We start from the raw sequence: 26,355 nt of genomic DNA, 5'->3' as shown, positions 1-26,355 counted from the left end.
GATGTGATACCTGGACTCTTAAGTATGCAAATTGAACATCCGTTAACACGTGTGATTGAAGTAAGACATTTACGACCAACTACTTTTTTATGGATCAACAACCAGGTTTTTGTTTTTAAATCCATAACATTATTTAGAAAATGAGTTTAGGATAATCTTCCTTCTGTTACTCTGAAAAGAATTCCAGAAATGGATTCCAAGCAGAAATAATGGATACCTTTCAGGCAATGGTCCAGTGTCGGTGGATCTGCTTAGATACATTGTAATCGGTAAGCTCATTCGTGTGATATGGTGAAAGCTCGAGTGGTTCACAAAGACCCACTGTGCTTAGACTGGATGCGATATCTGCATGTTAGAACTGGATGCCAGGAGAATTGGGATCTAAGCAATAAAGGTTTGTAGTGCATGTTAAGGTAGAAGATCCGTACATGATGATGTGGCTTTTAACAGTGTACAGGCAGCTGAGCCTTAGACAAAGGCTGTGACTTATTACTAGGTTTCAGTGTTGTGGAATATTACCAGCTCTTAAGTGGCATGCTTTGGTGTGTGGTAAATAAATAATTAATTACCGGTTCTATTTTTCAGGATACTCATATAAACAGATACCTCGAATCCTGACTCTTATTTATTGAGCTATCTTGAGTCACAGGCTTTAATCAGGCATAACAGGACAGGAACAGGACAGCCTGTACGGGAAGGGAATGAAGGCAGCTGCCGGGGGCAGGGGAAATGGCAGGCTTGGGATGGCTAGCTTGGGATAACTTTTAATATGGGTGCACAGTATATATATATCAAAACAAATGCATTACATTCAATACAGTAGGCGTAGCAGTAGGCGTGGTTCGTAACAGTCGCGAAAGATAAGGCATAAAATGGGTGGAACAAGAGGCGTGTACAGGGCGTATACATAGACATGTGATGCAAACGTAACAGAAGTGTCATAAACGGGGCGGAATCATGGAGGGGGCTACCTGAGCAGCTGGGACCTCTAACCTAGTGGTGCGCGCAAACGGGCAATGACGTGTTACCAGGGAGAACTGGGGGCTATGACTTCTGCGCTAGAAGAGGAGACTAAAGTCTGGAGTGTCAGAGCGACATGTACCTAGGGCATATCTAGTATCTGGTGTTTAGAGAACATGTTGATAGAATCCAAAAGTTATCAGGGCAAAGGCTACTTGACGCTAAGACTGATGCATGCATTATTCTACATGTATTGCGTGTGCGAGGAATATTCTATGAATATAATACAGTATTTCTCTTGCATGGAGACATAAAGGCTAGACCATGACGGGAACTATTGATGCGATTCAGTAGCTCAGGAATTCAGAGAAGGAGGGCTGGACTGATAACTAGAAGCATAACATACTCTTGGCAGACAGGCAGGCAGAGCCAGGCCGGGCCGGGCACTGTGAGGCATGAAGTAAGCTAAGGGTCAGGGATACAGGTGGGGGCTGTATCGCTCCTTGGAGAGGGTTCAGGAGACAGGAGCTGAATCTGAGTCCGGGCCCTTTTGAGGCCTAGAAACGGGGACTTTTACTGAATTAACGTGCACACTGTGAAATGCGGTAACGTAGGTTTACATAGGCCTAATATTCGTTGCTTTCACGAGGACTGGAAACTGGCATACTAGAGATGGACACAACTGTAATTGCATCTTTAATCGATCAGAGGGGAATACAGGCATATCGATCATGCACATATAACATAAGATGGGGAACACGTAGGCACATACAACATGGCAAAATTTACTTTTCCACATTCCCTCCTTGTGCCCTACGTTTCCATCAGGAAACATCAATATTCATGATACCATCTATCATTTCATATTGCATCATTTGCTCGTCTCGAATTGTCTTGGAACGGGATTTAGGACTAGGAATACAAGAGGTAGCACAAATGCCGCAAATCGCAGGGCCACATTGTATACAGAGGCAGCAACTGAATATGATCATTACTGCAATACCTAGGAATGACAATACTTTCCATCCCCAGGCAGATATGATACTCCAGAGCCAACCGGACCATGTCCAGGTGCCTGGATTCTGGTGTAACTGATGGGCAATTTTATGAAGTCTGGTTATAGCTGAATAAACAGACGGCGCGTTATTAGGAATGAAAATACAGCAACTAGATCCGATGACTCTACATGCTCCTCCTCTATCGGCCAGTATGACGTCAAGAACGAGATGATTTTGGAGCACGACAAAACGCATAGCAGATTGCTCTTCGGTTAGGTTACCTAGAGCAGAAGTAGTCTCATTCACTACTGCTTCAAGGGTTCTGGTAAGTCTACGTATTAACTTACTATTCTGGATAGGTCCTATAAAGAAGAAGAAACCTTTATTGAAGTCTTGATATTGTTCTAGAGTAGTTTCAGTTTGATCGACAATCGGGGACTCGATCTCCCTTCTATGTCTGACGTGTACTAGATGTGTGTTTCTGTGATAATCAGATGGGGCTAGAAAAACTGGTGGCAGTAGGAAGGCAATGTAACATGTTCCATCCCAATCAGACGAACATATGCGGTCTGACCACAAACAAAATAAGAATGACGCGAGGCTTTGAAAATAGATTTCCCACTGTCACTATACTTGACAGTAGTAGTACAATCACTATGTCCTACATGTGCGGAACCATTCTTTCTGACACATAATTCGCCTTTGACTGGTAGTACTGAAATAGCAGGCAAATCTGGAGTAGTATCGGACTGAACATTCAGGACCATAAAATTCGAAGAATAATTACCTAAATCATATACTTCATTTTCAAGATCTAACCCTGTTCTATGGGAAAGACCTTCCTTGTCTGGGAAACATGTTTGATTCAGAAGGGACATATCAGTTGAGGATGACGTTAACGTGGACCATGCTCCACACGAACCATTATGTGAGAACGGATAAGGAAAAAGTGGCAGAACTCCCTTCGGTGTCTGGAAAGGGGGGAGTCGACCACACACCCAACAATTAGTGGCATTGCTGGTCTGGTGTGAATAGTGTAACATTCTGATAAATGTGTTATTTCGCATAGCAAGACGATAGGATAGTTCGTGAGGAGGCAGATCACTAAACGTGTGCTCTACTGTAGCATTAGAAAACATATTTACATGTGAAATTGGAAAACATAAATATAAAGCATAACTTGTGCAGGTAACCATTAGACTCAAGAGTAACAAAAAACTTAGAACAATAATACATTTGATAGAGTTTTGACTAACTCTCTCACTGTGGGGGTCTATCTCATACATGTCAGGAACCTGTCTAACCGTTTCACCCGAGAGGGACTTAGACAATTAAACTGGCTGACTTATTTGACTAGACCTGAGTTTCTGTTTATACTCCTGCTGTGGAGTTTTCTCTGACAGGGGAACTTTAAGTTCAGAGTCTGTTTTTAGGCAGTCCTTGAGAATAGGGCAGTCTTTAAGTCCGTGAAATTTCTTTATATGGCTCAGATGGACCCATCCTTTTCTTCCCTCTAGCTTGACTGCGGTCCTTGTTGTTAGTAAGATCATGCGGGGCTCCTTCCAGCGGGGCTCCAGCGGACTTGAACGATCAAAATTCCGGACAAATACGAGGTCACCGGGAATGACTTCATGCGGTTTCACCTCGGTGTTGTCGGGAAATGCGGCGGCAACCTGTGAACGACAAGAGTGTAGGGCAGACATCAAGGAAGCTAGGTAATCTGTCAGCATATTACTGGAAACATCTGTAATACTGCGGGGTCTAGGTGTACCCCACATGTTTGGGGGGCGGCCGAATACGACCTCATACGGGGACAGACCTGATCTGGAATGTGCAACCATCCTCATGTAGAATAAAGCAACTGGCAGGGCAACTAGCCAGTCTACACCTTTCTCTTTACAAACTTTGGCAATGCGGATTTTCAGAGTCTGGTTATGTCTCTCTACGAGACCGGCTGCTTCAGGATGGCGTACACAATGGAATTTCCACTGGTACCCTAACAGAAGGGAAACATGTTTCATAAGTTCAGATGAGAATGGCTGGCCGTTATCTGAATACACGACCCTAGGGAGTCCATAGCGGGGAAAGAATTCACGAACCAACTGCCTGGCAGTGGTCGCGGCTGTGTAATCTGGGACTGGATATGCTTCTGTCCACCTGGACAAAGCGCATACAACTACGAGGACATACTTGAAACCTCGACATCGCTCCATCTGAATGTAGTCCATCTGGAGGACTTCAAAAGGGTGGTCAGGAGGTTGGAATCCACCTTGTTCCACCGGGACACTTTTACCTGGATTGAACTGACAACATATCATACAGGTACAGACTTTCTGCTTGGCTGCAGCTCGTAAATGCTTGTTGAACCAAAGGTTCTGGATACTGTCTAACATAGCTTTTTCTCCTAAATGTGCTGGACTATGTGCGGTATTGATAATGACTTGAACCATTGAGTCGGGGAGAAACCATGTGGCTTTTCCCTTCGTCAACCATCCTTGATCTGTCTGGACCCCTCCTTGTTCGGACCATTTCTTAATTTCTTCGGGAGTAGCATGTAACTGTATATCTATGACATCTTGTGTAGGGTCCTTAACAGTCATACAAGTAGTCTGATTTGGAGTGAGTGTCTGTGTCATGTTAACTGGAATGTCTGGGGTCTGAGCTGTAAGCTTGGCTGTTCGATCTGCTAGATCGTTACCTTGGGAAATGATGTCAGTGACTTCCGTATGTGCCTTGCACTTCATAATAGCAATAGCTGTCGGTAAATGTATTGCATCTAACAAAGCTTGAATGAGGAGACCATGCTGAATCTTGGTTCCATGAGAAGTCATGAAACCTCTCTCCTGCCAGAGCACTCCAAAGTCGTGTACGACTCCGAATGCATAACGTGAATCTGTGTATATGTTAACTTTCAGGTTCTTGGCACGTATGCAGGCTTGGGTCAGAGCGACTAGCTCTGCTGCTTGAGCAGACAGGGTGTCAATACGATGTGTTTCTATAACTTCAGTTTCAGTAGTCACTGCATACGCGGCTACTAGTTCTCCTGTACTTGTTCTCATACATGAACCATCCACATAAAGTGTCAGGTCAGGATCAGATAATGCAATATCTGTCAGGTCTTGTCTGGGCTTTGTCATGGTGTTAACTACTTCCACACAGTCATGTGTGGCAGGATTTGAAGTAACTGACGGTAACAGTGTAGCGGGATTTAGAATGTTGCAGCGTCTGATTTCTATGTGTGGCTGGAACAGTGTCAGTTCATAACCTGTTAAACGTGCAATTGTCAAATGCTGAGTCTGTGTTCGGTTTAAAAGAACTTCCACAGAGTGTGGAACTTGTACTGTCAGGGAGTGTCCTAACACTATGGAATCACTTTGTCTGATAGCTAGAGCTGTGGCTGCAACTGACTTGAGGCACGCAGGCAGAGCCTGGGCTACTGGATCTAATGTGCTCGAAAAATAAGCACAAGGCTTGTACTGTCCTGCTTGATCTTGTGTGAGAACAGATAATGCAGTACCATCACGTTCTGTGACAAAAAGTGTAAAAGGCTTACTGTAGTTCGGTGTTGCTAGAACAGGTGCTTGACATAAGGCTTTCTTTAACTCATTAAAAACAAGTGTATGTTCCTGGGTCCAAGGGAGGACAGTCGATACGGCTGCCTCCTGTGTCGTTAACTGTATCAGTGGCTTGGCTAGAAATGCATACTGAGGAATCCATTGTCTACAGTAAGAAGTGAGGCCGATAAAAGCTCGTACCTCCTTCTGGGTCTTGGGCTGTGGAAGACTCGCTATTAGCTGGATACGGTCTGGTGTCAACTGCCTACCCCACTTGGACAGTAAGTGTCCTAAGTATACCACTTGCTGGACACAGAATTGTAATTTGGAAGGGGACACCTTGTGCCCCTGCTCGGCCAGAAAATACAGAACCGTAAGTGACGCTCGCTCGCAGTCACGTTCAGAACGGGCTGTGATCAGTAGATCATCGACATACTGGAGCAGGGCAGTGTCAGTTGGCATGTGAATATTGTCTAGTTGTCTCTTAAGTGCTTGACTGTAAATGCTAGGACTTTCTGTGAAACCTTGAGGAGCTCGTGTAAATTTATAGCTTCTTCCATTTAGACAGAATCCGAAAAGGAACTGGCTGTCTGGATGAATGGGTACACTGAAAAATGCGTTCTTGAGATCGATAACTGTAAAGAACGTGGCTTCAGAATCAATGGCTGTCAAGAGGGATGAAATATCTGGGACTACTGGGTACTGAGGAATAATACATTTATTAAGTTCTCGAAGGTCAATCACTAATCGATATACTGGAGGTGCATTTGGATCAGTACGTTTCATGACTGGAATGATAGGAGAATTACATACATTGGAGTCGGTTTCTACAACCACCCCTTGAGCAATAAGCTCGTCAATAATTTTGGATAAGGCTGCTACAGCCTCAGGTGGCAATCTGTACTGTCTGATTTGTGGCAAAACTATACCTTGCTTGAGAGTCACACGATGGGGTGTGATTTGCATACATCCTACATCAGTTGGACCTTGCGCCCATAAATGCTGTGGTACATTCAATAATCTTGGATCAAAATCACGTAATACATAGTGACCTTTAAAGTCTCTAAGGAACAAACGAACTCCTTCTGGGGAACAACATATAACTGCTCCTAATTCTTTTAACGTCTTGATGCCTAATACATTTTCGGGACATGCTTTCGTGAGTAACAAGTCAGTAGTTCGGGACAATGGACCAACTTCTAGAGTAACTGGTTTTGAAATTTCATTAACAATCGGTTTTCCTGAAAATCCAAGGGAAACATTTCTAGAGCCTGAGAGCGGAGCCCCTGGAACCTCGTCATGACTGATAGTAGTCCTACTTGCCCCTGTATCAATCAGAAACTTTCTATCTTTCCCTAATACTTGACTGTGTACATAGGGACCCTCTTGATCTACAGGTATCTCGATGAGAGGCAAGCCTACCTCCCTCTCTAGGCTGTTTCATGAATACTGTTGATACTCTGGATACTCGGACTGTGCATACTGGTACATCTGCTGTGTAACATGCTGTGTTGCAGCTATAGGCTGCGGCACTGGAACTGTCTGTTGTGCATTCTGTGGTGCCTGAGAAGTCTGTGAAACTTGTTCTTGTCTAGGCGGACGTGGTCTTTCTTTAGTCTTACCAGTAGCTATGTTGTGTTTCAGAACCGCACACTCGTTTATAAAATGACCTGGCTGTTTACAGTAATTGCAAGTCCCTTTAACGGGAGCTGCAGGATGACTGGCTTGATTCGGACCCCTCTTCTGACTGTCTTGTGGAACAGATTGTGCAACTAATACTTTCATTTTCGTGTCTTTCATACGTCTCCTTTCGTGTTCTTGCTCTTCCCTGATTCTGTTCTGGTGGTACTGGAGCATCTGTAACATCTGGGACGGAGTATTAGCTTGCCAACTACTTTCGACTTTCAAAACTCGATTTTTAACTTGTGCACTTGAATTCTCGACTAATTTGGTAACAAAAAGATGAGGGTACGATTCGCTACCTGTCTTCAGACCACTGTTAATAATAAAACATTTTTCAAATCTAGAATAAAAATCACTAGTGTCTTCATCCTGTTTCTGTTTACAAGCTGAGATTGCATCCCAATCTTCCTTTTTCGTGGTTAGTAACCTTGGCAAAACCTGTATCAATAACTCGGGCAATTCTTTAACTTTACCCCCTAGACCGGTACCTGGTACTCGTGAATTATCTTCAGCTTCTAGAGCTGTCCAATCTATCTTTTTCTCTCCCACCTCCCATTCTTTTTCCTTGAGTTTTTCATATACCCCTGCGGGCAACAAGACTTTTAACATTTTAATGATATCTGGATACGTGTATTCTCCCATACGGAGCATGTCTTTTAATTCTCGATGGAACCCTGCTGGATCTTTGTCGTGACAGGGAATTAACTTCTTCATCTCTAAGAGTTCCATCTTGGTGATAGGGGTGTAAACAAATACTCGTTCTAGATCACCACCCGCTGACCTAACTGGGTGTACTTCTCGTAACGGATGCTGTCGATCTATGTACAATGATTTACTTTCTGGAGGTGAGACATGAACAAAATGCGGATTCAGAAACGTTCGGTATTTGTGGCGCTGTTCTAGAATGATACTAATTAAATCGGTACCTAGACCTCTCCATCTATACTGGAGTAACTCGTTCAGAACATTATGTAACGGACCTGGATCAGAATGTTGTCCCTCATACAGTGTAATGAGGTGCTGGATCATATACACACCCACCAGTCGCTGCTCGGCTGGGGGCAGTTTCAGAAACATTTGTGCCACTATTTCGTCTGGAAAAGTGGTAGAATCAGTAGTCCATCGGACTGCTGATCGGGCTAGTTCTTGTTCATGTATGGTACTGAGTTCGTTATAACCGATTCGTGATTTCAGAATGTGATCGGTAGCTTGAAATACTTGTTCGAGAGAACCTTGTTCTGGTACTGGAGGAAGGAACACCTTCTTGTGTTCTAGGCGTGAATGTCGGTCGGGAAGTCTAGTTCTACCTACATACGCTATTCTGGAGGGATTCTCGCTGTCTACCTCTTCAGTATCAGAGGCGTCTTCTTTCTCGGTTGCTTGTAATGCTTCTCGTTTCTCGTGTAACTTTATTATTTCCCTACGTATTTTCTTGTACATACTCTCTATACAGTTCTGGGTCTTGTGTCTTCCCTCGGCTATATGGTCACTCCACCTGGTCAGGACTTTCATTTCTTCCGGATCTTTTTCCGGATAATCTTGTTCTCTTATTAAACAATTAATTAAAAACTTTAAAAGCATGAGCTGGGTCTCGACTTTTCGTTGAGCCATGGCGTCGCCAATACTTCCCGGGTCTGCTCCTGTACGGATGAAACGATATATTCTGTCTAGATAACCTTTCATATTCGGCAGGGTGTCCAAATATTCGGTCACCCGTCTTACACGCAGTGAATAGATGACCATATTATCATCACCTGGGACTGGATCATAACGGCATTCGGTAAGAGCTCGCTTGATATCTGCAACTGACTGATGCTTGGGCGAACGCTGTAACGCTCGGGCATGTAGCTCGATTCATGTCACACGTCTGTGCTGAGGCGGGGTTCCAGGAGGACTTCCCCCCCGAGGCCCCTTGACTAGAATCGTCGACGGGTATTGTACGGGCTGGGAGAGTGACTGATGTAGCGGGTACATGTACTGTAGGCTGGACCGGGGGTACCGTAACAGGTGCTGTAACGGGTGCCCCGGTGGCTGGAGGAACAGGAATTACATTATTTACGGGAGCTGGCGGAACAGGATTGGCATATTCTGGGACTGTATCGTCCAAATAGGACGAGAGAAAAATATCAGCTGCGGTCGGTTTGTGACGTAGCTTAATCGGAACTAATGATGGCGGGAAATTACTGGATGCTTCCGGGGTTACTTTTGGCAAGCCCTCGGCAAGAAGAGGATACATACCCTTAATAAGGGCATTTCTCTGTCTGTCTGACTGTTCGGCTTTAACTCGTTCACCTACTTCGATTAATTCCCTTTCTTGGGCTCTTTCTGAGGATTCCCTACTTAATTCTGTTTTTCTGATTTCTTTTTCGGTTCTTTTATGAGATTCTTTGCGCCATAACTCGATGGCATCTTTCTGGGACTGTCTGGATTTCTTTTTCCATAATGCTTCTTCTACTCGCATGATGCACTCGGCATCCCATGTGCCTGATACAGGCCATCTATATTTCTCTTCTAGATCTTTAGTATACTCGACCCATAAGTCTAAGTACAATATGGCACTTAAGCCATGCTTATGATACATAAAATGACCTGGACTGTCCCTAGGAGGGACAGGGACTGCTTCCTCGAGCAGCCCTTTTCTTGTTTTTAACTGACGTAATTTCGAGAATAGAGGCATGACTTAGGCTGGAATCTGGACACAATACAATACACAATAAACACAATAATAACTTGAAAAACAAATCACTCATACCACGACATTGAAAACACATTAAATAACATTTAAAATGACAGTTCGGATAGAATATTACCTGGAGTACTGAGAACAGAGCACATGAATTTCTCGAGAACAGGACTTACTGGAATGACTAGATGCACTGCTAAAACAGTACGAAACTTACCGGTCTCATAAAGAGACACGTCAAGACCCGCATCCACCTAGGTGGACACTTCGTGTTGGATCTGTGTACCCAAACCCACGGACCAGAGACAAATTAATTGACCCTGTCTAGATACTACCCCAGCAATGGTACTCACCGGGCAGCAAGAACGGAAGGCCTCGGACTGGACTGGACTGCTACGACGACGGACTACGAACTTCGGACTTCAGTTACAGGTGGGCCTCCGGATACCTCGGACCTTGGACTCTCGGCTTGGGCTCTGGTCGGGGACTCGCCGCGTTCCTCCACCGCCTCGTCTGGACGCTGGACCGCAACCTCCGTCTCCTCCGTGGGCCTGAGGGATACTTGAAGCAGAAATATCTGCACGTGCACGGTATGGTTCCGTCACGGCTGCAGAGGATCAGGGGGCCTGCGTGGCTTCTCCGGCGCGTGGGGAAAGGGCAAGTCCCTGTTCGGGCGCCATTATGTGGTAAATAAATAATTAATTACCGGTTCTATTTTTCAGGATACTCATATAAACAGATACCTCGAATCCTGACTCTTATTTATTGAGCTATCTTGAGTCACAGGCTTTAATCAGGCATAACAGGACAGGAACAGGACAGCCTGTACGGGAAGGGAATGAAGGCAGCTGCCGGGGGCAGGGAAAATGGCAGGCTTGGGATGGCTAGCTTGGGATAACTTTTAATATGGGTGCACAGTATATATATATCAAAACAAATGCATTACATTCAATACAGTAGGCGTAGCAGTAGGCGTGGTTCGTAACAGTCGCGAAAGATAAGGCATAAAATGGGTGGAACAAGAGGCGTGTACAGGGCGTATACATAGACATGTGATGCAAACGTAACAGAAGTGTCATAAACGGGGCGGAATCATGGAGGGGGCTACCTGAGCAGCTGGGACCTCTAACCTAGTGGTGCGCGCAAACGGGCAATGACGTGTTACCAGGGAGAACTGGGGGCTATGACTTCTGCGCTAGAAGAGGAGACTAAAGTCTGGAGTGTCAGAGCGACATGTACCTAGGGCATATCTAGTATCTGGTGTTTAGAGAACATGTTGATAGAATCCAAAAGTTATCAGGGCAAAGGCTACTTGACGCTAAGACTGATGCATGCATTATTCTACATGTATTGCGTGTGCGAGGAATATTCTATGAATATAATACAGTATTTCTCTTGCATGGAGACATAAAGGCTAGACCATGACGGGAACTATTGATGCGATTCAGTAGCTCAGGAATGCAGAGAAGGAGGGCTGGACTGATAACTAGAAGCATAACATACTCTTGGCAGACAGGCAGGCAGAGCCAGGCCGGGCCGGGCACGGCACTGTGAGGCATGAAGTAAGCTAAGGGTCAGGGATACAGGTGGGGGCTGTATCGCTCCTTGGAGAGGGTTCAGGAGACAGGAGCTGAATCTGAGTCCGGGCCCTTTTGAGGCCTAGAAACGGGGACTTTTACTGAATTAACGTGCACACTGTGAAATGCGGCAACGTAGGTTTACATAGGCCTAATATTCGTTGCTTTCACGAGGACTGGAAACTGGCATACTAGAGATGGACACAACTGTAATTGCATCTTTAATCGATCAGAGGGGAATACAGGCATATCGATCATGCACATATAACATAAGATGGGGAACACGTAGGCACATACAACATGGCAAAATTTACTTTTCCACAGGTGTATTCTCAGGTTAAGTGTGCAGAACTGCAAAAGTGTTACCAGCCCAGAGACCTTCTAAATGTGCATCTATATAGGCATCTAAACATACCCACATTTCACCTCGTTAACACATGCATATAATTCCAGATTCCCAGATTCCCAGACTACCTTTTGTATTCTGAAAGTCATTCTACAGTAGTCCTACTTACTACAAAATGCAATTCACAAATGTATGAGTGAAAATATCCACCTCTCCTTTCTTTTCTATGATGAGATCTCCACAATCTAAATTTACTACTTAGTAAGGCGAAGCACATTGCTATTCACAAACCCTTCTAAAATTACTACAGCCCTAAATGTGACAAACTTTATTAAATGTACTCCAGCCTACCCTGCAGTAATTCAAGCCACACATGGCTATTCACAGGGTATTGCAACACCCTCTCATAGCAAATTATGGTGGTAAGAGCTTACAATAACAGCTTGTGGGGAAAAAATGTTAAACAAATTAAATTAATTTGACTCTCACGATATATTTAAAATTATAACTATTAATCAACTATTTTACAATTTAATATTAAACTTAGTTAAAACAAATGTAACTTCTGTTATTAAAAATGAATAGTTGTGATTATTCGAGACCTAACTTAAAAAATGTAATACATTTTAAGTATTCTAATCAAAAAGGGGAAAGGATCACTTGTCCTGCTTAAACCTTGGGTTTCACAAGTCGCGGAACTGGTATCTCCCAAATATAACTCTCATACACGTGTAGTTTGGATGGTTCTTTTTCAGCGGTATATAGTGGGTACCCGCTATTTTACACGTGCGTGCGTAATCATCGAGTTATTTTTTGTATTGTGCACCCTCCACCAGGAGGTTTTGCCTTTGGTTTAAGGCAGTAGTGATCGTGAATGGTAGGGGAGGGGTTGTGGTGATGATCAAACTTAAAAAATCCGGACAGCCAGACTTAGACAATTTTAATAGGTCTGGATTCGGACTAGGTTAAAAAATTGATGGTGCACTTTTTGAATTGGTAAGGGGTTCAAGTGCATTTCATGTCTAAAAAGAGGTCAACATGTTTCAGCCTTTGGTAGTCAGAGGATCTTAGGCTTTCGTCAGGACCAATAGGGGTGAATAAATAGTGAAAAAAGCAAACTTAGTGAGAAGAGAAAAGGTAAATTGACCTGATCCTTCGGAATTCAAGGTTTCATTGTACCTGAATAATGAAAAAACACACACAAACAACAACAAATAGGGAGACAGGGTGCGGGAAAACACGTATTATATACAGTAGTTCCTTGTAGTTTCTCAGGAACTCATAAATGGCAATGCTTTACCTCATACTCATTTCAGGCGTCAACTCTTCCTTTTTCATACTCCGATAGGTAGGGCTAATACTGTATTATGGTGCCCATAGTTTTAACATAGTACTTTCTCAGTGCGTGGTTTACGGTGAAAACGAGAAGGTGTGGCCGGTCCGTAGTGGCTTGCATACCTCATACACACCATGCTCACTATCGCATATCACACGTGTGGTTATAAATATAAATGAATATAAGCATGCTCGTTTCATTGTCAGAAAACGTCTAGGAGTCGTTGTTGCGAAGTGCGTGGTGAATGGCTATCATTGTGCCCAATGCGTAGCGCGCGCTAATGCATACCTTGTTTAGGATGAAGAAGTACTTCATCGGGGATGAAGGCTTGTCGAGAGAGGAATACTAGGAGAGTATTAAGAACAAGTAGTTACAAGCCGCGGTGTATACTTGCGGTTTGGTTCCCGTGTTGCTGACGGAATGCGCATCGCGTTACCTGTATTCCTTCTAACTCGGACTCTGCCGCATGTGCTGGCGCTGCCTCTCAATCACCCGGAACTACCAGGAGGTGCGGTTCCGGGTGGGATTTAACACACAGTTACTGGAAAGGGAAGAGTTACTTCCCGCTTTGCTAGTAACTTATTGTTCTGATCAGATATTGGAAGGTAGAAGATAATTATAAAAATAAATAATACCAAGTTGTTCTGATCAGATATTGGAGGGTAGAAAAAACAATAATAATAACAACATTTAATAAATAACAAGTTGTGGGATTTAATTAATTAAATGTGATGTTGCACGCTAAATGATTGAACAGGTCGGATTTTGACCTAATTTCGCCAGAACGGTTCTTGGAGGATTATGGACCTTCTGGATGGTGAAAGAGATCCTATTCAATGACGTATTATGATTTTACCCAAATGGAAACTGGGGGCATTGTGAGGCGCTGCTAATGCTTATTTCGAAGTAAGGGCGTATTTGAAAAGAGAGCAGGTCTCATACAGAGCATGAGTAGGCCAGTGTATTAGAAGGCACTCTGTCCCGTGGTTATCCCTCAGCAGATGAACCTAAGTCCCATTGCATTACAGTACCTATAGTGAAAACTTTAGTGGCTCCATCAAACCAACCCATCCACTGACTCAAGACACTTTGTCATAAGAGTAACCATCCGAGTGCCTTCTAATACACTGGCCTACTCATGCACTGTATGAGATTCATCGACATCTTTTTGATGCACTATGTGACTACTCAGCCCTCCTTTCTAAGGGACACAATGGATTTTTTGCAGAGAATATCCACCTGTGAATGGAAATCAACTTACCAAATGACAACAATTGATGTGACATCATTGTACACCTCAATTCGCCACGAGGATGGCATTGAGGCTGTAAAAGAAATCCTCAAGACACGGTCTGTCAATTTCCTGGAACATTCAATAATGTTATTGGACATGCTCCAATATTGCTTAACACACAACGCCTTCCTCTTCCTGGGAGACACATATCTCCAAAAGCAGGGGACCGCGATGGGGACATCTTTTGCGCCCACATATGCGAATATCTTGATGGGGGCATGGGAAACTGAGGTGGTCAGGAAAGACCAAGAAGATCCGGATGGACCCAGAATCAAACTATGGTGTCGTTTTATTGACGACCTGTTCGTCATCTGGGATGGAGATGAGGAATCGATAACAAAATTCACCGAAACCTTGAACAACAATCGATTCACTCTAAAATTTACATCAACTACAAGCTCCCAATCATTGATATTCCTAGATGTGGAAGTATTCATTAAGGATAACAAACTATGCTCCAAAATCCACAGAAAGCCAACTGCATGCAACAGCATCCTGCATGCTAACAGTGGACATCCAACTAGGGTAAAATGGAGCATCCCATACGGACAAATGCTGAGGGCAAAAAGGAATTGCTCTGAAGTAGATGATTTAGAGGAGGAGGTGAACAACATGAGTCTCAGATTCCTCGAGAGGGGATACCCTAAGGAAGTCATCATCTCTGCTAGAAATCGGATGCATTTAAAGAAGAGAGAAGAATTACTAACACCAAAAGATAAGAGATTGCGCAGAAACCAGGAACATGACAATGATTCGAGTAGCACAACAACTAGAATCATTGTGGAATATGACAATCAGAGCACACAATTGAAGAAAGCCTATAAAAAACACTGGGCAGTCTTGCGCATGGACAAAACTTTGAATGAAAGCCTGCCAGCCAACCCGAGCATAACATATAGAAAGACCTCATCCCTAAGAGACATATTAACACAGAGTCATTTGGGATTATGCAAGGAGAAGAAACAGGTATGGCTGACAACACCTGGCTTTTGGAAATGTCATAAATGTAAGGCCTGTGAACATGGGGAGAACATCAAGCACTATGGACTTCAGAATGGAAGAAAAGAAACCATCTATGACCACATTACATGTGAATCCAAATGTGTTGTCTATCGACTCAAATGTCCTTGTGAAAAGTATTACATTGGGAGCACTATAAATAAATTGAAATTGAGGATACTACAACACCTAAGGGCGATCAAAAACAAAGACCCTAGCTACCCAATGGCCTCCCACTTCACTAAACACCATCAAAGTGACACCACTCTTTTGAAATATTCGGGAATCAGACTATGTAAAACACCAGAACGAGGTGGAGATCAACTACAACTTCTAAGGCGTCTAGAATCCCGAATGATATTGAGTATGGGAACGGAGGCACCGTTCGGCCATAATTTGGACGCTGAACTTCATGTACATTTGTAACTTCCTGATGAACCGATGTTATTGAAGTCATATGAGTAGATTGAACTCCTAGGAAGGATATCCTTTACTTAATGAATGCTGGAAAATGTACATGCTATAACCTATATAGATATTGAACTGGTTAAAATTGATGGTCCACCACACAGAACGTTCCCACTGAGGAGAGAGACATTGTGGCTGCTTTGTTTAAAAAAATTGAGATTGTAGGGTACTATTGGAATGAGATGTAATGATTTTGGTACTTTACCATAGGAATCTGCCAAAAAGTTTACAAGAATAATTTTGAAGTTGATTGGGTTAAAAGAGGACTTTAGAATCCTAATTTTATTTAATATAGAAATTCACCCGACCTTCTCTTAGATTCCCACATTATCATCCTGTTATGCCATCACCGTACAACCTCAGCCCTACCCATTAGGTTAAATAGCCCTCACTCTCCCTATTGATATTGCGTAGTGTTTGGATAAATACTACATGTCACTAGAAGGACCATATTGTAAATAACTGTCAATACTTCATCCAAATTACCGGTTCAACTCTTTCTTCACTTTCAGTGGTACTTTACGTTAATTTTGTTACACAAATATGTACAAAAGAGAGAAATGGTAAATACTTTATTTTTTAGGGGTACTTTACGTTAATCTTTTAATTGTGTAACACATGTACAAAAGAGAGATATTGTAAATACTTTATTTTCTAAAAAGTGACTAGAACAGTACATGTAGTAGAGTACTTTACATTGATTGTACATAGGTTTGTGTATATACCTTTAACATGTAATAGCCATGTATATACTGCTGGGCGGGTTGGTCAAGATGACCATGGAAATGGTAGAGGGTACTTACACTTACAACACACTACTTAAATAAGGTCTAGACCTAGGGACTCTATGGTCCAGTTGAAGGCAGGAGCCGAAACGCGTAGACCGTCCTTTTTTGTTGCACGTTATGTTTGCACTGGTGTGTAAATAATAAAACGCTAAAAAACTACTGCTGCTGTGCCGTGTCCTTTGATCCGTAAGAAGTGGAGAGAAGAAGCTGTGGCAATATATATATATATATATATATATATATATATATATATATATATATATATATATATATATATATATATATATTAAAATAAAGTTACTCTTTCCCCTACATTACTACATTACCACCTTCAACCAGCAAATGTAACCAATTCCTTATATGCTTCATCCTTGACTCTCAATTATCTTACCCTCTGTACGTTCAGCAGCATACTTGCGCTACCCATGGACGTTTACCTGCACCACAATCGGCTGCTCATTCGCCCTTTACCACTCAGTTTCTCAGCACACTCCCCCTTTTCTTTAATTCTCTCTCTCTCCTCTGCATACTGTTCTCTGAACGCTCTTCCTCTTTTCACCTCATTCTTTCCTTGACATTCTTTGTACACTCTTCCCTTTAGTTACACACCTTCAGTGTCCCCTCCCAATTTCCTCTTTCCCCCACACTCTTCCTTATCCCTATACCATCCTTATTTTTCCCAGACCCTAAACACTTCCACCACTCACTTATCCTTCATCCATTCACTCTAAATTCACTTCATGTCACCTCTGCTGACCATCATACACACTCGCTTTTAAATTTCTCAATCTTCCACATGTATAGTATAATAAGTTGATGTTTACGTTTGCTGCCTTCTTCTAGGGGTCTTGGCGGTGGAATGATTGTAGATCCTCTAAGATCTGGATTCCCGAAGTCTGGATTTGATCCCTCGGCTGGGATCCCGGGACGCCTTCCTCCAGGATCCGTGCCACCAGGGGCCCGCTTTGACCCTTTTGGACCACCAGGGTCACGAGGTGCAGGGTGAGTGCTGAGAGAGCTATTTATACTCTGGATAGACAGGAGAGATTGGGGAGGAAGACTTAGCTAACCCATTTGGCATTGAACATGCCGGTGAGGGTATTAAGAACTGAGTGTACCATAGAGCATATGTGAGCTCAATGTGCAAGAGGGCCAGCAAAAGCTGTGTGCGCAGAGGGTAAGTGAGAGCTTTTGTTCGTCAGGGGTAAGAGAAAAATGTGTGTACTGGAGAATGAGGCAGTGTACTATAAGATAAGTCACCCACATGTGCCAGAGGAAGAGTTCTGTCTATTTGTGGTTGAGCCTGAGCTCCTTGAACTAGAGGATAAGTACCTGCTTTGTTTGTGAGGAATTTTGTTAGCCCAGGCTTAGCAAGCTTTAGGTTAGGTCTTCACCATAACGATTGCAGCACACAAAGGCGAGTGTACAACGTAAGAAGCTCTATTGTTCTTTGTGGTGGCATGGCTGTAGTCGGTCACCGCTTCTAAAACTTGACCGTCGGTACATAAAAAAAGTAAAATTGAAGATAATAATGAAGAGACATTAAATAAAGGTCTAGACTTTGTAATTCAAAGAAGAAGTAATTTAACTGATTATGAAAGTTAGGTACTCAAAATACCAAGGATGCTGGCAAGGCCTGTAACAATCTCCAAAATAAAACAATACTACTTTTAAGTAAAAAGGATTGTATTAAAGCGGATACTCCTGTATGCCATCAGTTTTATGTTAGTCCAGTTGCACCTTTTAAATTGATGTTTCACAAAGGAGTTTCCCAAGCAGGCTGTCCAGTTAGAGGCTTCAAAAAGTGCCTCGAACCATTAAAAGGCAAAGTACACTTAAGTATTGCGGTGTAGTTGTCTTTAACCTTCGATTGCTTCTGCATAGGCCCAAACAATGGTAGACCATCTAGAATAAGGCAACCGGTCTTATTCTAGTCACCTAATCTGCCATCCACAAAACATCTAATATTACACACTATTTGTGTATCTCTGCAGTTATGCAGCCTTGATCTTCATACTTTTCCTATTTAGGAACTTCCCACTGCATTCCATGTGGTTTCATGAAAACCTAAATAGATGAAAGGATATTAGGAGTCATACATTAATTGTTTCAATAACATTCTATAAAACTTAATTGTAGTCTATATGCTGTTTTAGAACATAAGTAGCGGTGAGAGAAATATTAGCTTCCAGGGTACTGCAAGCTGAGAGTCACCACTTAGACAATATCTGTGAACAACTTTTCCGAATGCTAAAGAAAGGCTCATCGCCTTCCGGAAAGGCTTATTGCCCTGCCTGGAGACACAATAGCTGCTGAAAGCGGGGAGAGAAGCAACAGCTGTCTTTCTACAGATCAATACTTTTGTTCCACTAAGGTATGTGGGTGGGTGCAAGGCCATCTAAGGAACCAAAGTCAAACGAACTAGCACATACCAAGATCATAGATTGAGGGCAAGATGAGAGACCTTCTAAATTCCCCACTCTCACTGGAAGATGTTAAGAATGCTTTATGAGTTTATCCAGTGGCAAGACCCCCAGAGATGATGGCCTTTCAGTTGATTTCTACAAGGAATTTATAGATGTTCTTGCCTTGTGACTTTTAGATGTTTTTGAGAAAAAACCCTTGTTGCAGGATCACCCCTTTTTTTTGCCCCCACCTTTTTCTAGGTATAGTGCTGATTTACTGACTCTGAACACTGGGACGCTGATGTCCAGAGCCCATTGTATGTGCTCTGTCCCGTAAAGTATATGTGCAATTCGCTAATACTTGATTGGCAAAGTCCAGAGTATGTGGTACTCTGTGTACCTAGAGCCTGTACGTTAAATGCCATTAGTGGGCTACAGCACCGATTGTGCCACCACTACAGTGACAAAGTCAAACAATGACTCTAGACCGGCCACTGCAGCCTAGCATGGCTGTTCGAAAACTGCATATTCGACCTGTCAAAATAACCCCTTCACCAGTCTTAAAGCATCCTTTAAGTACTGAAAGTGACCCCTAAGGGGGGCCCAAGGTGCTAACGGGGCAGGGCGCATGGTATTTAAAAATATAAAAAAATATGACATGTGTACTTAAGTTTTAAGTGTGGCAAGGCTGGCTGTTCCATAGAAAAATACTGGGTTAAATTATAACAACGTTATAATGTATCATTTCAGTTTGGGACTAGCTAGAACCATGATTCAAGGACTTAAATAATCAGTAATTTAAAATCCAATCTGATGGTAAAATCAAATTGTAAAAAACTATTTAGAAAATGCCACACGTAGAAAGTAGTGCTCTATTTAGGCTGTTGTGTTCCTACAGCCCTCGTTGGTATATTGTTATTAAGAGCGGGGGGGGGGGTCCCATCTCTTATTAAGGTAGATGCACGCACATTTTCAATACAATTGAGTACTTTTGTCCTCAAGTCAGGAGAAGTTGAGAAAATAAGGTGTGCAGCAACATTACTCACTGCAGTACACCTAGAAATTTGGCATTTTTCTGCAGAAAAACTCTGTAGCCCTTTCAGAGATCATCCCTAACGACAGTTAGGGATTATCTCCCAGCAGGCTGCCAGGTGACAACCTGGCTACCTGCTGAGAGGTGTGAATTGCTCTCAGGAAAGGAAAACGCTCATTGGCTTGGAGGTGTGACCTTGTCCTGACCGTATGGTCTGGTGTATGTGCCCCCAACTAGAGAAGTTTCAAAGGCACAGCCCCTGTCACAGGCAGATGTAACCCACACCTAGGCATTCCCCTACCATTGACCGAGAAGCCAGAGTTGCACCAATCCCAGTGAGAGAGAAACATGTCCCAGAAGTGTCTTAGCAGGGAGAGTTCCTTATTATACTGGAAACACTTCAGGGGTGTGTCTATAGTTATGGCCCATGGAAGAAAGGTTCTTACATCTTGGATTTGGGCAGAGAGAAGAGATGCACTGTGGCACTGTTTAGTGCCAAGCCCCCCCCCCCCACACCCCCCCCTTAGCAAGTGACTGTGAAGGGTTGCCTGTGGGAATTGTACTCCTATTAGTTAGGGTGCCTTCCCCACCCAGCAATCGAGAAAGGCATTATATCATCTCCCCCCCCCCCCCCCCATGCAGACCTTTCTCAGGACACTGCTGGACCTGTGTAATACAGAAGGAGGATAGTACCAGCAGAGCCAAATGATTGGCTCTCTGACGAAGGACTGAGCTTTCTGTTATACCCGTTTAGAGAAACCCAGAAGGACTCAGCCTACTGTTTGACCTGTGGCGGGAACCCCTAAAGGCTGTCCCTGTTTCCTCTGGTATCCAGGGCCAAACGGTGGACTCCAAGGGCTAGTTGGCCAGCTTCCTGTTAAGCTCCAGGAACACAAAAGCTGCAAGTAACCTACAACAAAGAAGAGTCCTGCTCGGCAGTTCCAACTGGAATTATACTGGGCCCTTCTGGTGGCTTCTGGTAGATTGAGTCATAACTCACCTAGTAGTGCCCAAAACCTCCTGGACCCTTGGCTGGTGTTATAGTGTATTCTCTTCCCCCCTCAAAATTGTAAAATTGGAACCAATTTACCCATTGAACTCAGCTTGCTGGTTTGCCTTAGCTGAAAGGGGTGATGATGAATGGAATGCTGGGGTCCCTGTGTGGGGTGGAGTGGGATTTTTGTGCAGTATCTTTGACTTATTAACCATATTGGTACTAATAAATGCCTAAAACTGAGACCAACTATCTAAAGCTGAATACTAACTGAACCAAAATCGTGATCTTTGGGCAAGCATATCACAGTGGGACTCCACCTGGTGCCTAAGGGAGCTAGGACCCACACCAAAAACCTTGGATTCATAATCGACAGCAAACGCTAGAGGACCGCTCACGTCAGTGCCATCACTGCACTGAAGATGCTGAGGAAGATTTTCAAATGGTTTTCAATCAGCACCCGAATAACCATCATGCACACCCTGGTTACAAGCAAACTAACTATGGGAGCACGCTTTATGCTGGGATCCACAAAAAACTCACCAGAAGACTGCAGACAATTCAGAACTCGGCAGTCACAATTACTCTTAACCTCCCACACCGCACTCCCATCATAACAATCTTGAAGCAGCTTCACTGGCTCCCCATTCACAAAGTAGCACAATTCAAACTCCTCACCCACACTTTTAAGGCACTACATACCACTGACCCAGCATACCTCCACAATCTCATCTGCTTTCACAAACCTTCCAGACACCTCTGCTAGTCCGGACTCCTATCTGCACAAATCCCAATGCATACAGAAAACCAGATCGGGTGGTCAAGCCTTCTACAACTATGCTCCTAAAGCATCGAATGACCTCTCTAAACATAGGTGCCTCCTCCTCGCTTCTTAAATTCTGCAAGGAGCTGAAGACGCAGCTTTTAGAGCAGTCCCACTAGGAAGGAGCTGTGCTTAGAATCACACTTGCTCAGCACCAGGATACCGTCCTGGGCGATAGTGTGCTCTACACATCTGCATAACATAACATACTCTTGTTTTCTTTGGGTTACGTCTGACTGCTCTGTGCCCCAGCTACCCAGGACTCCGCTAAGGTTAAAAAATAAAGTAACCTAACTGGACCTGGCACAGAATAGTGACATTATTACTCTGTAAGGTCCCACAACCTCCCCAATTATAATAATCATTTTCTCACAATATCTATAAAGCGGAGTCATCTTAATGGCCAGATTACATTGTGTAGACCCACATATGCCAGCTGCAGTGTTACTGTTGGACACTGAAAAAGCATTTGATGTTTTAGAGTGGTCTAGTTATATGAGATTCTCTGTCACACGAGCCATGGCACATATTTCTTGAAATTAATCATCCTTCTTTACTCTAGCCAATTAGCGAGAATCAAAGTGAATAGACTGTATTCATGATTAATATTTATCTGTAGGAGCACACGCCAAGGGTGCCTTCTATCTCCTTTGAACTTTGCGCTGGCGCTTTTGGTCTGTTTCTTTTGGGAATTTCAATCTAGGCATGGTTAAATCCCTATCCCTAGTCCTTTCTCTGTGCTGATGGTGTTGTATTTTATATGAGAAAATTAGAATGTTGAGAGCTCCTTTGAAGACAATGGAACAGCAGTGGCCTATATGAACGAGTATAAGTCAGCTGCACCCAGCATTTCAAAGTTCTAATAAGCAGCCTCTGCCTTTCTCTTTCCCTGCCTCTCCAAAATACATGGCATGGGCAGGGGAAAGCCAAAGGCACACCGGAGCCTCCCCCTCCCTTTTCCCTAGCTAAGGGTCACATGAGCATCGGAAGGAGGGATGGAGGGGGAATGCTGCTCAGCTCCTGGGTCTCCCTGGCATGGCTGAACTAGAAAAAGCAGTTCAGCCGAGCAAGGGAGAACCACGGGCTGACTTCAGCCCCTTTTCACAGTTCTTGCTGTGAATGTTCAAAAGCTAACAGCTGTGGCCCTGCGCCCAGCTGTTAGTTTTAGAGCAATGACCGCAACAGCCTCACGGAGCCCAAGGGTATTTCAACCCCCTCAGGATCCGTGAGGCCTTTGTTTTACTGATTCGAACATACTGCCCTGATGGGGCGAAATGTTCTAAGAGACTGGGATAGACCGCTACGACGGGCTATAAAACTATATTCGACAAGAAGACAAACTTAGCCACTGTAATAAGAGAAGTCGTACGATTTGGAGGTTATTTTGGACTACAAATGAATTAGGATAAATCTGAAATGTTTCCATTAACGGATGCCACTGTGGAGTTTGTTGCAGATTACCTTTTGAATTGGGGCAGTGATGGGGCGATATACTTGGGAATACAAGTCACCAGAAACACAAGCAAGCTAATAAGGCAAAATCTTGGCGTGACACTCAAGGCTTTTGAAACTTGCGTTGAGCGCTGGGTACATTTACCGATTTCAGTGCTGGGGTGTCTCACTTATCAAAATAATAATTCTACCAAATTTTTTATTTCCGATTACTAATATCCCTGTATGCATCCCTATGGAATTCTTCTGCCAACTGCGGCAACTACTCCCTAGACTGGTATGGAGTGGTGGACAACCTTGACTGTAATGATCCGTTCTGACCCAGCCTATGAAAGATGATGGGTTGGCTGTCCCAGTTTTATATGTTTATAATTTTGTGGAGCGGGCTCATTATGTAAAATATATTGTCTACATACACAAACTCCACTAATGGATGCATGGATGTAATTCACTCTAACAACCAAGTCCCTATTAGCTAACCTGTGCATGCATCCCACAGTGCTGAAGGACGACGAGGTAGATGTGACTGGCTTTACATGTCTAGCATAGTGGGAAATATTGCAATTTTATACTCCCCACTACTAGCAGGAATTAACAAACTTCTGCTACCTCCCATGCTTGAGAAGTAGGATATTAGTGTTTGGGGATCTGTTTCCACCTTCGACCAGTGGGTACTATCCATCATACAATCTGGTTATTGCCTGGATCTCACTGCAACCCCACCAAACATCCTACCTCGTACACACACCCTTCCTGCAGAACAACAGCGCCTCCTTCAAGAGGATGTTCAGGTGCTTGTCCTCAAAGGCGGAATAGAACCAATGACATTGCAAAACCGAGGCAGGGGTGTCCACTCCCTCTATTTTCACATCCACAAAAAAGACCGATCTCTAAAGCTTATTCTCACTCACTAGCACTTTAAAAAAAAAGTACATCCTCTCAAAACACTTCCACATGGCCACTCCGCAATATGTCATCCCTCTCAACAACAAGGCAACTTTGACGGCTCTCGATCTTAAGGCCACCTACTTTCATATATCCATCCACCCCGCTCATCACCGCTACTTGCAAATTGTGCTTAGTAGTCAGTATTATCAGTTCAAAGTGTGACTATTCTGGGTCATCACTACCACAAGAGTGTTAACAAAATGTCTCACTGTGGTGGCCACCGACCTCAGATGCAGCAGCATTCATGTATTCTCATACTTGGTTTTCTGAGTGTGGGTGAGGCAGTGCTGCTTGTTTGCATTCTTGATCAGCCAATCATCTATTTACCTCCTGCACAAACTGGGCTTTATGATAAATGTTTGCAAGTCCCACCTGCAGCATCTGCAGATTCAGCCTTTTCTAGGACCCGTACTGACCTCCGTTTCCAGCATGGCTTCCCCAAGTCAAGCAAGAGTGCAGACCTTCCAGCAGCTACTGCTTCTTCTTCAGTCAAATCATCAATTGACAAAACCTTTATGCGCCTTTTGGGTATGATGATCTCATGCATAGCCATAGTTACCCAGATCTACCTACATATGTGTCTTCTACAACAGTATCAAAACTGTGGGGGAGGGTCCCAGGGGCAATATTTAAAGACCAGATTCACTCCATACCCCTAAGTATGAACCTATCTAACAACGGGGAGTCAATCGGTCTAGACAGTGTAACAGATGTGCCTCCAATCCTAAAGCATACCCAGTTCACCAGTTTTCCGCAACTCGTGCAAGACCTGGCTTGAGATAAGTTTCCATCAGCCCACCCATTTGGCGGAACTTCGTCATCTGGAAACACAAGAGAGATGGGTCACATGTAGCCAAAGTTGTTCTAAGGCTAACATACATGGATACTGGGCCTCATACTCTCATGAAATCTCAACCACTATGGTTGTAAAAGATATGCGGAAACTGATGAAGTGCAGTGCAAGTGATAAACGTGTGTGAATTAAAAATGACTAGGAGGACAAAAAATGTTTATTAAGGATTGTCCTAATGCCATCTACTAAAAACCGCCAGATAGTTTGGAATAATTGAACTATCTCTTGGCAATAGGTGAGGTCGACATGTTTCAGCCGGATAGCTCACTGGCTCTGCTTTCTTCAGGACCTTATAAGAACAAAGTGCTACTGCAAATAAGTCATAAGTGAAAAGATTGTTAATCGGTAATTCATTTATCAGAAGAAAATAAATCAGTGGTGTATTACCACCCTACCAGACATGTATCCCATGTAATGTAGTTTCTGATAGATACATCTGCCGTGTGGATTCCTCACCTTGTGAATATCCCCCTGCGTCAGCAACATTCGGAAATTCTTTTTGTAGCTTCTCGCCGACGTGGATCCGGACGTCACAGAGGCACGGCATCGCTCGCGACTCCGCTGACGTCACCGACGCCTATAACAGGTCCACGCCGGCGTGATGACATCAGTTCCCTTTTTTCCGCGTTGTCGACGCTAACGGTTTTCTGGGATCGTCTGTAGCCATTTACTGTAACTTTGTCACTTGCTGATTTTCTAGTCTCTTTGTCTTGTCTTTTTCAACATGACTTCGAAGAAGACCGGATTTAAAGCCTGCGGAGAATGTAACAAGATAATGTCCATTACAGATCTGCATGAATGCTGTTTGTGGTGTCTGAGCTCCGACCACGACGTCGAAGACTGCCAATCCTGCAAGAAGATGACACCAAAGGCCCTCCGGGAAAGAGAAGCAAAACTTCTAGTTGCCAAATTTAAAGAAGGAAAAGAAAAGAAGAAATCAAGATCGCGAACTCGACGATCGAAGTCAAGATCTCGATCGAGGTCGCGGTCGGATTCGTCCTCAGCCCATGCTTCAAGATCTTCTAGAAAGAAGCATAAAAATAGAACCCATGAATCCCGACATCGATCGAAGAAAGAGTCGGGTTCCAAACCGAAGTCACAAGTGAAACCCTTTTGAGGACCTGTCTGTAGCTAGTGGCCTAGAACTGTCACCTGAATGGG

General features: G+C 43.6%; 1 protein-coding gene across 1 annotated transcript in view; it reads left to right on the top strand.

Moving 5' to 3' along the window:
* PSMF1 (proteasome inhibitor subunit 1) overlaps window positions 1–26,355 on the top strand; it is a 118,698-nt gene that overhangs the window by 75,927 nt on the left and 16,416 nt on the right. Inside the window, exon 6 of the mRNA XM_078651714.1 lies at window positions 17,530–17,688. Coding sequence (XP_078507840.1) covers window positions 17,530–17,688 — 159 coding nt within the window. The remainder of the gene's footprint in view (window positions 1–17,529; window positions 17,689–26,355) is intronic.

The sequence above is a fragment of the Lissotriton helveticus genome, chromosome 7 (assembly GCF_964261635.1).
Source record: "Lissotriton helveticus chromosome 7, aLisHel1.1, whole genome shotgun sequence".
NCBI lineage: Eukaryota > Metazoa > Chordata > Amphibia > Caudata > Salamandridae > Lissotriton > Lissotriton helveticus.
The sequence above is the reverse complement of the archived record's forward strand: the minus strand, read 5'-3'. Positions and strand labels throughout refer to the sequence as shown.